This window comes from Daktulosphaira vitifoliae, unplaced genomic scaffold (assembly GCF_025091365.1).
Source record: "Daktulosphaira vitifoliae isolate Bord-2020 unplaced genomic scaffold, ASM2509136v1 Scaffold_1, whole genome shotgun sequence".
Classification (NCBI taxonomy): Eukaryota; Metazoa; Arthropoda; class Insecta; order Hemiptera; family Phylloxeridae; genus Daktulosphaira; species Daktulosphaira vitifoliae.
This window is the reverse complement of record NW_026099572.1, coordinates 36,071,180-36,084,438: the sequence shown is the minus strand read 5'-3', so window position 1 is coordinate 36,084,438 and position 13,259 is coordinate 36,071,180. Positions and strand designations below refer to the sequence as shown.

The 13,259-nt window shown below is 24.8% G+C and overlaps 1 protein-coding gene across 8 annotated transcripts in view; it reads left to right on the top strand.

The window, feature by feature from the left end:
* The window catches only part of LOC126894093 (small G protein signaling modulator 2-like), a 54,744-nt gene that overhangs the window by 660 nt on the left and 40,825 nt on the right, over window positions 1-13,259 (top strand). For all 8 annotated transcript variants that reach the window (XM_050664798.1, XM_050664789.1, XM_050664842.1 and 5 more), the window contains exon 3: window positions 3,843-3,918. In XM_050664798.1, the coding sequence (XP_050520755.1) occupies window positions 3,843-3,918 (76 nt within the window). The remainder of the gene's footprint in view (window positions 1-3,842; window positions 3,919-13,259) is intronic.

The following is a 13,259-nucleotide window of genomic DNA, read 5'->3' as shown; positions in this document are numbered from 1 at the left end:
TTGAGAGGAAAATTATTTTTGTTGATAGACCTATGATCAATTCAGCATATTAATTTTCATTATTTCGTATGCAATGTATGATCATTTAAGGTAAATATAAATAGATAGGATAACTGTGAGTTAATTTTTAGCATTATTATTTCATGCTAGTTTTTAAAAAAAAGCATACTTAAAATTTTTATATTAAATTTCGAGAAAATTATAAGATCTTACTACTTTCTTCTCCCTTTTTCGAGCATTACCATTACCAGAGTAAAAAAATAATAATATAAACAAATTTAAATATATTTGTAATAAAGTTGATGATATATTTCACGAGAATTTTAAAGAAGACATTCAGAAAAAAAAAATATATATATAAAGATCAGAAACTTCAATTCTTAACTTTTAAATAAATAATAATTTCTTTTATATTCCGAGAAAATAATTTTTCAAAGAGATTTAATTTAAGAATTTTAGTGATTTCAATGAATTAATTATCTATTCTTTATAAACGTTTTTTGATTAGATCTTATACTCCCATTTGAAAAATGTTATAATTAAAATATTGTAATTATTTATTGTTATTGCTTCCTTGCAACTGCTTAAGTTAGTCTCCTCGATTTATTTATTTTTTTAGTATCGCAATTTAGTAGCAAAGTGAACAATTCAAAGCTTTTACATTTATTTCAAGTATAGGCGTAATTTAAAGAATATTAAGAAAAATTTAGAGCCAAAAATTTATGAATATTGCATATATTTTTAAATATAAATATTTTTAAGGAGGGTAAAAATGAAGTTAGATCTTCCAAACATTTTATTGAAATGACTTCTATATCTTCATAATTACGCTTTTCTGTATTTCGAATAGGTTATTTAAAATATTTAGGATAATTCTTACTATAAGATTGGTAAGATGTATAAGAATTTTCAAACTCTTATAGAAAATAAAGACATTCTTAATTTTACCCAAATAGGATCTTTTTATTCTAATTTTTCTCTTTTTATGTCGTATATCAATATATAATATCATTTTGAGAGTAATTCCATAACTTTTTATTTGATTTTGTAAATAAACAAAATAGCCCAATAAATATTATTTAAAATTGACATAAATGAGGTGTGACATCCTTTTTGTTAATTTAATGAAGCTTTTAATAATCATTTGTAAAATTTAAAAAAGTAAAAATGTTACGATAAAATTAAATTTAACAAAGAAGATGGAAATTATCTTCGATCATTTTAATTTATTAGAAACTTCAATTAAAATACCTAAATAAAACTTTTACTTAGTTTATTATTATAAATACCTCATAAAAGAAAACTTAGTGAGATTAGAAATTAGTAAAGAAAAGAGGCGTAGCCAAGGTAGGTCTTAAGGACATATAGTTCCCTCCTTCTCATGGGCCAGTTATTACTATTTTCAGTATAAGACTTTACTGCTAGTAAAACCATGTGACAAACTAAAAACAAGTAAAAGGTTCTTAGCCTTTTCCAAATAAAAATTTTGACTACAACCACTGGTAGAGAAAAAAGTAAACTCATTTTTAACTATACAACTTATTTTCTAGCATTCATAAAGTTGAATAAATAAACTTAATGCATAGAATGCTAGTGAACATAGTTATGGATGTTTTTATATTCATATCGAACTCATAATTGAACGGTTTTTACTTAAAAATAAAAATAAATATTACATTTAAAAAAAATTCAATTCACTCAAAGCTTAAATATAAACTAATTTAATTGTATGAATTGTAAGAAAGTTTTTTTATCATAATTTGTTTATATCAAAATATCGAAGTTGAAACAATAAGAATTTTACAAAGTAAAATGCAATTATAAACAACTAGTGTAAAATAAATTATCTGCAACTAACTTATTTGAACAACTGTATCGTTTATTATAATTTTTTAAATGTATATAGGAGGGGTATATCATACAATATTGTTGTATTTGTTGCTTAACGAGTTTGGAAATTGTGTGATAACAAAATTAATTTTATATATTATAAATATAGGTTCAGTGAAACCTACACAATGTTGTAATTATAAAGTGATTCATATAACTATTATTCTTATTTTTGATGTCGATTTACTATTTGTTTCTTAACTATTCATCAATTCTCTTATATTATATTATGAATAAATGTGTGTTTACGTACTACTCATTTAGTTGTAACGCAAAATACAATATTAATATACAAATGAGATATAGGGTAATACAAGAATCATATAAGTGAAATATTACGATATGTAATTATATTATTATATTAATATTTAAAAATATTAATGATTCTAAATTAGTATAAATACTGATAAACTTATTTTCGATCTCGTTTAATATTAATACTAATTTACTGATTTCCGATGGGTGAGAATTTGAAGTGTATTAAAAATTCATATGGACGTGGAGGCACTTAAAAAAATTTTTAATTGACAAGCTACTATGAAAATTTTGCGATCATTTTTTTTACTAAGATCAAGAGCAAAACTATATAAAAAGTCAACAAATATTATTATATCAGTATAACATTGCCAATAGGGCGCGAATATGTGTCCTTGTTTCCCTTTTTAAATATGCTACTGGTAAGCCAAGGATATCTTTAGTTCTCTTAACATATTGAACATTTAATATATATAAAATCAATATGTATTTCATATTAATATAATGAAACTACAAATAGTTTCATGGAAAAGCTTAGGGTCCTAATAGTTAATAAATACCTTTTCATTTTTATTAAGTTTATATTAAGTACAATGTTCAATTTCTAGAAATAATTTGAAATCTTATCATTAAAAATCTGGTTTAGTAATGTAATATTTTAAAACCTTCATCCATTGAAAATACACATTTCTTAATAATAATTTACCTGGGACTAGAACGATTATAAAATAACGATTCGTGTTCTAGTTCAGTTCTTGTTCAATTCAAATTCCAGTTTAAAAAAAATTAAAGATACTAAAACTGTCATTAACGGGTTCTAGAAAGTTTAGGCTAATAAATGTTCTAAATATTTAGAAAAAGAAAAACACATCTTCATTGGTAAGGTTAAATAAACTTATAAAATAAAAAAACCAGCATAATGGGGACACAGCATAGTTGAGATAAGTATAGATGATATCTGAAGATAATTAATATGACTTTCATAAAATATTCTATTAGAATCTGTTAAATTTCAAAATAATTTCTATATTTGCAATTTTGCAAATTGCAAACGTTACTTTAAATTTACATAAAACTTCTTTTATTTTTTTAAAAAGCATACCAAAAATAACTATTGAGCAGAGACTCCCATTGACACCAATATTCATCTCTAATATAAAAATATAAAAATATAAAAATAAAAAGATTCAAAACATAGAAATTTGTAGATTTGTTACTCTTTTATCCCCCCAATGTTAAATCCTAGCTACGCCATTACTAATGAATACATATCAGTGATTACATATGAACGCGATAGTATTAAATCAATTGTAAGTTTTAAATTCTACTTAAACAGTCTGGATTTAATAATTTTTTTATAATTATTATTAATAAAATGTCATTTATGTTTTTTAATATATTATATCATGTTGTATTGTATTTAAATGTTTATGATCATTTTATATAACTACTAATTCTTTGTATCGAGCTAATTATAAATAAATAAATGAACAACCATGTTCAATTATAATCATATATGTTTAGAACTATTGGAACTGAAACCTTAACTTATATTTTTATTAGGTTTCAGTTTTAAAGGGTTCCGCGGACTTGTATTGGGGTAGTTTATCGTTTATTGATTTTTTAAGAATTCTGTTTTTTTCGGTTCAGTTTTAGTCCCTGTAATTTATTATTTGTTAAAAGTTTATATATTTTAGGTTAAGCAAATTATGGAAGAAGCTGTAACACGAAAGTTTGTACATGAAGAAAGTGGTTCTATAACATCACTATGTGGTAATAAAATATTTTCAAAACTTATTTAGTATAATTTAATACTTCGAATTACTTTTAAAATTGATAGTTTCAATAAAAGCTAATGTACTACATATAAAATAATGCAATCATAATTTAGTAATTTAGGTTAGTTCTACAGTCTTCATATTCATTAAAACATGTATGATAATGCACACAGTTTAACGAATAAAAAAAAAAAATGATTGGTTTGTGATCTTTTATTGAGAGGAATTGTAATAAAATCTTTTTCTTCTTCTTTGCCTTAATCCCAACTACTTGGGGTCGGCCACTCTTATCCTAAACTTCCACATCATATACGCTCACATTAGCTGTCCTCATATCACAAAAACTGTAATAAAATAAAAAGAAAAAAATATATGAAAAGAAAAAAATGTGAAAATAATTTAATATCAAAAATAATATTATAAATTTAATAGTGAAAGATTAATAAATTTGTAAAAGGGATAAAATTGTAGAATGGATAATATATATTGGTATTTCGGAGTTGATTAATATTGATTAAATGATGTTAAATATCCCTTGAAGATTCATAATTTTTCTTAATGGTTAATTGCGCAATAGACTTTTTTAGGTTCGAAAGCATAGGTTAAATTGTATTTACCTTATTGTTATTTAAACCTATTGTTCTAAGTCACTCAATAATATTATTATACCAATTAAATGAAAAAATCTTATTATAAAATAAAACATTGAATTTAGCCAATACTGGAAAAATGTTTTAACGATCTCCAATTTACAAAAACTTTTTTTATCAAAAAAAAGCTTGGTGATATTATTTTGAAAAAATTATTCACGAAAATAAAAATTATTTTTTTTAACACTCCGTCAGCGTTTAAACATTTTTGCTAAAAGACTCAATACTGTCAGTGTTTTTCAATTTAAAATCTGAAATTTTTACCAGGCTTGCTCATTTATTATACCAATTAAATTCAAAAATAAAATATAATTATTTGCTGTAAAATTAACAATAATTATTATTTGACTGTAAAAATGAAAATCTAAAGTAAAGAACTTAGCAAAATTCAATTAAATTATTTAAAAATAATGTTTTTTAAACTGTAGCACAGTGAGGTCGTGCTACAGTGTGGATGTTGCATAGTTGGAACAAGTATAGATGACATCTGACAGTGATTAACATTACTATCATAAGAAACGCTTCGATTCAAATCTGTAGATAGCGTTCAATTTTATCAAATTCATGGATTATTCCAAAAGCAAAATTAACTCCTATTTTTTAGTCAATTTCGAGTGCCATTTGCACATAGAAGTTAGGTCGTCGGGACAAATTTTTTTTTTAACTTATAATGCAAAACATAAGCTTTAATTTGACATATTTTTAAAAGATGCAGTATTTCCGGAACATTTTCAAAAGTTAAGTTGGTTAAGACAAGATTAAATTATTTGTTGAGTTATATGTAACTTGATATCTTTTGAAGTGACTCTTTTTTTGCTCAACTCATTATTTATTATTCATATGTTTTTTTTTTAATTTTGAAATTTATATAAAATATTTAGTTTACTCTGTACCCTAGAGGTAAACTGTCACTAATTCACAATTTCTTTTTTTAAAGTGTACTTGTGATATTTGACCTTTGACGTTCAAAACTATGATAATTATTTATACTTGTAATACACCTGCTTAATGTATAAAACATTTGATAACTGTTAACTATCGTTTATTTCATGCGGGTAATGAATAATTTGACGATTTTAAAATAATTTATACCTTATAGTTTTTAGTATAGGGGAGATTGTAGCTAATATTTTCATATACAATATAATTAAACAAAAACACAACATTATTTTATAATTTTAAAATAGAAAATAAAATAGTATTACTTATTGATTAAATGTTTTATGTCAAAAATATGTCAACTTATATCTTTAGTCCCAAAAGTTAAAAAGTAAAGTCTCTTCCAAATTTTATTAATGACACACAAAAACATAAAATTAAAAATTAATTTTGATATTGATAAGGTATCAATATATTTACAAAATCTTTAAAGCATCAATAAAATCAATTTAAAATTAAAATATTTCAATGATAACAGCTACTACTACTCTTTACTTTAAATTTATATTTAGAATGTAAGTATTATTTATTTATATAATATGTACGTACTTTTTAATTATTAAATATAACGTAAAAAAATACAATACAATTGGGAAGCGCACATAGTGAGAACCGGACAAAGAGATAATTTATAGATAGAAATCTGACTATGATTAAAATCGCAATTATAATACGCTCCTATTCGATTTTGCTTAAAGAAAGTTCGATTATTTTGATCTTCATTAGTGAATTATAACAGTTTTATATTGAACTTTCAATCTACCATAAGTCATTAGTTGCTAGAATATAATTTTTTGGAACATGGAAGATACCATCTTTTAATGAACTTTATGAATAAATGCTAAAATCTACAAAAATCTGTTATAAAAATGTTTATAATTAATAACACTTAAATCTTATTTAATTTTTTTTCGAGGAGGCAATTTTTTAAAAATAGGGAGTACAATTATCCAAAATAGGCATTTTGTGAAGATTTGAGACTTTTAAAAAAATTTTACTTGTCGCTCGACGTGTTTTAGCTTCGATGCGAAGCTGAGAAGGTATTAATTTTACTATGATGTTTTTTTTTTTTTTTATGTCTGTTGCCACTTTTTCTCAGCTCTCACTGGACCGATTTCTATCAACATTACGTCAAAATATCACAAATCGTATCTAGTTGGAGACATTATCCTTAAAAATTGAAAAAAATTCCCTCGTTCCCCGCAAATGGGGAAAATATCCAAAAACATTACAAATTTAAAAATCGCTAATTTTCGAAATTTTTTCACTTTTTTTTCTTAAAACTTCCATAACTTTTTCAAAAATCAACATAATTTTATTTTTATACTAAAACCTTAGATATTTTCCTTTCATTTGATATCATTTTTTTGAAAATCTAACACTTAACCTGCTCATTGGGGGGGATTTAAAATAGCAACTTTTTTACAAAAACTAACTTTTTCAACTTAATTTTTAAAATGTTCCGGAAAGACTGCGTCCTTTAAACATATTTCAAATTAAAGCTTATTTTATGTACTATAAAATGAAAAAAATCCGTATTCAAAAATATGCTATTTTTCTATTAAAATTTTAGGTTTTGTATTTTATTTTATTTTAAAATATCTTATTAGGAGAATATATTGACTTTCATGAATATTATATAATTTAATTGACATAGAATAAAGTTCATAAGACATAAGAAATAAAACTTATTAAATTTTTTTACTTTTTTAAAGTCGAAAAAATAATTTTTAAATTTGAATTAGCTTAAATAGCCAATTTTTTCATGTCACGAAAGCTACGAACAGTTGCCGAGTCGGTAACACTTTTGTTATACATGCCTAGGATACGAGGTTCAAATCCGTCTGTGGCTAATAAAATTTTGCATTTTTTTTGAGTTAGAATAAAATTTTCAAATCATTTGATTTTTATCTCATTTAGATTCAATAACTTCAATAAATATCAAGGATTCCATTACTGTAGTCTCCTCTCGTGAGAAGAAATTCATATTAATATTATTTTACTATGTGGTTTTTTTTTTGTAGCTATCATTTATTTTCTCAGCTCTCATAAGACCTACTTTTTTTAACAAATTTTTTTTTTAAATTAAACACTATCTACAGATTTGCATCGAAGCGTTTTTTATGATAGTGATTTTAATCACTGTCAGATATCATCTATACTGGACCCAACTATGCCACGACCCCACTGTGCCGCTACCCCAATGTGCTGGGTTTTTAGTATTTCAACCGATAATACCTCCAAACAACAAAAAACGGCCACTGTTATTCAATTTTTGATCAAATATTATGATTAGTTTATTAAAATAATTTGATTTTTACTGAAGACAACAAATTTTTAGTTTCAATATTTTAAGTAAAAAATGTTTGGCCTCGATATCATAATTAACTTTGGTGTATTTCTATTGGTTCTTAAATAAGTTTAAATTAAAAAAAAAATTTTTTTATGCAGTTTGACTGATATTTATGTATGTTATAAGTAGACAAATAATTTTTTACTAATATTAAAAACTTATACCTTTTTTTTTTAAATAAATAAAATATATGATATTTTTGAAAATATTTTTAAATGACAGTTAATCATTAAATTCATTTAAAATATTTGTTTTTATTAAACAATTAATTTATACTAAATATATAAAGTAACATAAGAATACAATTTTATGTTAAAATAAAATTATAAAAATCAGTATATATATGTGAAGTCACAGGTTATCTTAATTTTAATAGTAAAATTTTGAACGTTTTATTGTTTTATGTAAATAAATTTTTGATATGAATATAATTATATCATAATATAATTATTTTAAAATTAATACAGTTTTAATATAAACTATAATTCAAGCCATAACATTTCATATTTTTACTTAAAATATCTTTGTAACTCAATTTTTAATCTATACAGACTGGTCCAGCATTCACTGACAACTTAAATAACTTTTGATCTAGTTAATAATTTTTACTGATTTAATTTTAAATAACAGTTATACGTTAGGTTTATTATTATATTTCAATAATTTATATTTTTACATTTTATTACAAATATTAATTATTAGCTTCGATGCGAAGCTGAGAATGTATTAATTTTACTATGATGTGCTTTTTTTTTTTTGTCTGTTGCCATTTTTATCAGCACATACTGGACCGATTTCTTTCAATTATACGTCAAAAAATCTAGTATCTAGTTGAAGATATTGCCCTTAAAAATTGGAAAAAAAAATCTCTCGTTTCCTGTAAATGGCATAAATCTTACAAAATATTACGATTTTTAAAATCTGTAAATTTTGTAATTTTTTCACTTTTTTTTTTTAACACGTTGACTGCCATGATGGTCATTTCAGCCCCTCAGTAGAATTTTTAAGTGAGCCATGAGGGGTCATTTCGTCCTTCCTGTTTTGTTATTTTTGAAGACTCGTGGGGTCAAATAGTCCCTCAGTTACCGTCTAAATACCGTATCATCTGATTCTCTGTTATCAGTTTATTAAAACGCTTCAACCGGCATTTAAATATTTACATTTCTTGCTAGTGATTTATTATTGCTAAGTACAAAACATGGTGATACATCCACAGCAATCTCTAAGAGAAATAAAACCATTATCAAACCTGACATGGTTATTGACTATAATCAGGGAAAGAGTTTTATCGACCGAAGGACCAAATGACTTCCATATTCTTCACCTTTAAGAAGAAGTTTAAAATGGTACCGCAAAGTTGCTTTCGATATTTTGCTAGGTACTTGTGTTACCAATATCTTCCTTATCTTTATTTTCAAAAGTCAACAACAACAAAATGAAAATTACAGAATTTAAGGAACTAATATTATTTAATTTAATCAACAAATCTGAATCTCTAACACCACAGATTTCTGACAATCATATTTTAGAAAAAATCAGTTCTTCTCGTAAAAAGTGTGTTGGTTGTTACAAAAAACTCGAATTAGAGTTTGGCAGGAAACAAGCACAAAACAAATGTGTAAAAGTTACTACTATGTGTAAAGCCTGTAGAGTTCCTACGTGCTTGTCGTGTTTTTTCGATAATCATTTGGTAAAACTTAAAACAAAATAGTAGACATATATTTTAATTGTGTTATATATATATAACTCTTCATTTTTTGTAATTTTATGATCAAATTCCTCAATAAGTTTAATTCCTCTTTCTGCTGCATCGTTGACAACTTTAAGTTTTTTAATTTTTTCCTCGCCATATTTATAATTAGCTGAATTATTCCACGTGTTGGGATGAGTTTTTAAAAAATCACTATTTATATTGAATCTTTTAAACATCTTTAGAGATTTTTTACTAATAAGTTTAACTAAAATAGTTTTATCGTCATCATTAAAAATAAATGGAATGTCACCTTTTTTTAAAATTAGTTTTTTGGGGGTCTCAATCTCTTCTTCTATTTCATCTTCTTCATCGAAGATGTCTTCACATAATTTTTTAGACATTTTCAATTTTGTATCATCGTCTACTCTTTGATCGAATAATGCAAAAGATAAACATTCTTCATTCAAATAATATAAATGATTTAAAAATTTTCTAATTGTAGCTTCAGAAATATCTTTATTCATTTTAGAATATTCATGCAATTTTCTTAAAAATCTGATGTCATTTAAAGGAGCCATTTCACTGTTTGAGGCAGTAAACCAGTTCACAGCGTAACATTTTATAATAAAACAATTAAGTTCTGCGAGAGAATTTTCCTCAAGTTTAGTTAACTTAAACTGATTTCTAAATAAGAAAATTTTTACCTTTAGCCATCCAACATGTTAAATGGTATGCTCCTGGTTTTTTAAATTTTATTCCTTCTGGAGGGACACCCCCCAAAAAAATAATAATTAAAATAAGAAATTCTTTATAATCATCTCGCGTAAACGATAAATTAAGTCTATCAAAACAAAACTTTAAAATTTCATCAATATCATTATTTAAAATATGTCGAACTCTAGCATGAGAAATTCCAGTAGAAAAATCAGTTTTTATAATGGTATCCCACTGATTTTTAAATTTTTTAAACAGCGGAATATCAGGTCCTGACATGACGCTTACTTTACAAATCGTAAAAACTGTTGATAATATTATTTCGTATATATGATGACGACAACCGAAAAATAATATATCTCGTTCAATTTTCCTTTCTAATAAGGAACAAGCACCATTAAATTTCCCAGTGTTAGATGCTGTTGTATCAAAAACAAACGCTTGGATATTATTTATCAATCCCCAGCTATCAATAACTTCATAAATAGCGGAGCATATTTCTAAACCAGTTCCAGCGGGTATTTCTGGTACTCCTAAAAGTTTGTCAACTGCATGGGACGTTGCAATTACTGCTAATCTATCGACTTTTTGTCCAATAATGTTACTTAATAATTTTGTGTCCCAATGTATTGTTACAACATCTTTTTCTATACTTAAATAATTTTTTCTTACCTTTTCATAGTAAGTTCTTCGATAATCATCTCTTGCTTTACGGATAGATGTACGATTAATTATATAATCAGCTGAATCTAATGAAACTGCATCCAAAAACGCTGTAAGTAAATGGACCGTATCTCTCTCACTTATTTTACACTTATCAAGTACTGCAGCTAATCGTGGTGTTAAAATTTCTTTACGAGCTCGTTTAGGTTTTACAACTGTATCAACTTCAGAATTTGGAATTTTTTCTTCATTTTCAAACTCCATTACTGACTCAAAATCATCAATTATACCGTCTCTAATATTTTGAATGTTTTTTTCTTCATTTAATTTTACATGAATATCGCATTCATCAAAATCTGAATAATGTATAATTCCTGTGAAATATAGTATTGATTTTTAGTTTTACTATCTTAAGTTAAAAAATTAAAAATTGTATGTTTTATTAATTTAATTGAGTTTACCAGTTGACGTAGACGGCGTATTTAAATACTTTTCACGCCTAGTGTTAATCTCTTCTTCACGAGTAAATTTTCGTTTTTCAATCCCACTTAGTTTTCTATCTACTCCCAACATTGAACCTGGACGTCCTTTTTCTCTTTGTTTATTTAAAAATAGCCTATCTTCTTCAATTTTAATCAATTCGAGTGCGTTTTGGTGGGCTATATCAAATAAATCATTGATTTTTTCTAAAAACATATTTTCTTTTTGTCTTAAATTTTCAGAAAGTTTTTTGGCATTTTTTGTTAATGATCTCCATTCCTTATACAACTTTTTCAACTTGTCTTTACATTTGTGAGGTTTTTGAGTCGGTATTCGAGCTTTCTTCCAAAAAACTAAACATTCTTCTATAACTAGAGCAGCACTTTCGTTTAAATTTAATTTTGTAAATCTCATATTATACATTAAAACTTTTAAACAATCTCCTCTAGATGGTAATTTACTTCCCGTGATTTGATGTTCCATATGGCCGATTATAAAAATTTTTTCACGAAGTGGCATTTTAATTACTTAAATAATAAAACCCCCCCAAAAAAAACTTAAAATAAAAATACTTTTACTGATTTACAAACAACTCTTAAACCTAACTATACAACAATAAGTATGACTTAAAGAGAAATAATGTTCAATAAATGGTAATGATTCTATTTACAATTACTTTATTGAATCAAAAATGTTCCATTTAGATAACGTTAGAGGTACACGGTAAATGTAAAATCGAATATTGCACATGTATGATTATTATCGTACTTGGACAATTCAACGATTCCCGAGATTACTATTTTATGAGTCAGTATATGTGATAAAAGTGACATTTATAAATTTTAACTTAAACTTAAAATGATGTTCATAATAATAACAAAAATTTTATTGTCGTTTATAAATAAGAAACCGTATTAAAAATATAACTATACAACACATTTTAATAAAGGCTATAAAAAAAAACTATACAACACTAAAGTTGTGTTTATTCTATCAAACGCGAAATCGCACATATTTTGTTATTTTTCCGAGAATGAGTTCACTTTACAAAAAAAATTAAGAGATTATTTTTTTAAAACGTGTTTTGTACTACATTTATTGTTCGATAAAATTTTTTGTAAAATGAAAATTGTAACGACTATATGTCAAAATAACAGATTTTACGAATTTACACAAAACTTTGAGCTCAAATCGGCACGTTTTAAAGTTGTTCAAATGGGCTGAAACTTTACATGATTTATATTTAAGGTATTTCTAATAAAATTTTGACCGGCGCTCATAAGAATTACAAAAAAAAAAAAAATCATCATGTATGAATAAGTGGCACCCTAATATATATATTTTATTATATAATCCAGAGACTGATTATATATTATGTTATACAAAATTTTGATATTTTTCAAAGCTGAAAGTACTTAATAATGAAGTTGTTATTATTATATTATGTTTTTAAATTTATAATAAATTTACCAAATATGTAAAAGTTGAAATACATTTTTTTCAAGATCATTTTCATTTAACTGTTTGAGAGGTTAAAAAAGTCCCCCGCAATCAAGACATATGTGATTCGCATATTATTTGCTACTAAGGGTCATTATGACCCCTCACATTCTAAAGGTGTGATTACTTATTTTATGGTATAAAATAAGGTAAATGGCTAAGAATTATTGAAAAAATAAATGAGAAGTTCAAAAAATTAACTGTGGCCCATATAGATGACACACCAAAACAGGCGTGGCAGTCAACAATAGCAATGCTATATAACTTTTTGAAAATTGAACGAATAAACATTAATAAAATTATAAAAGTATGTAATATTAATTTTTTATACAACAATAATACAA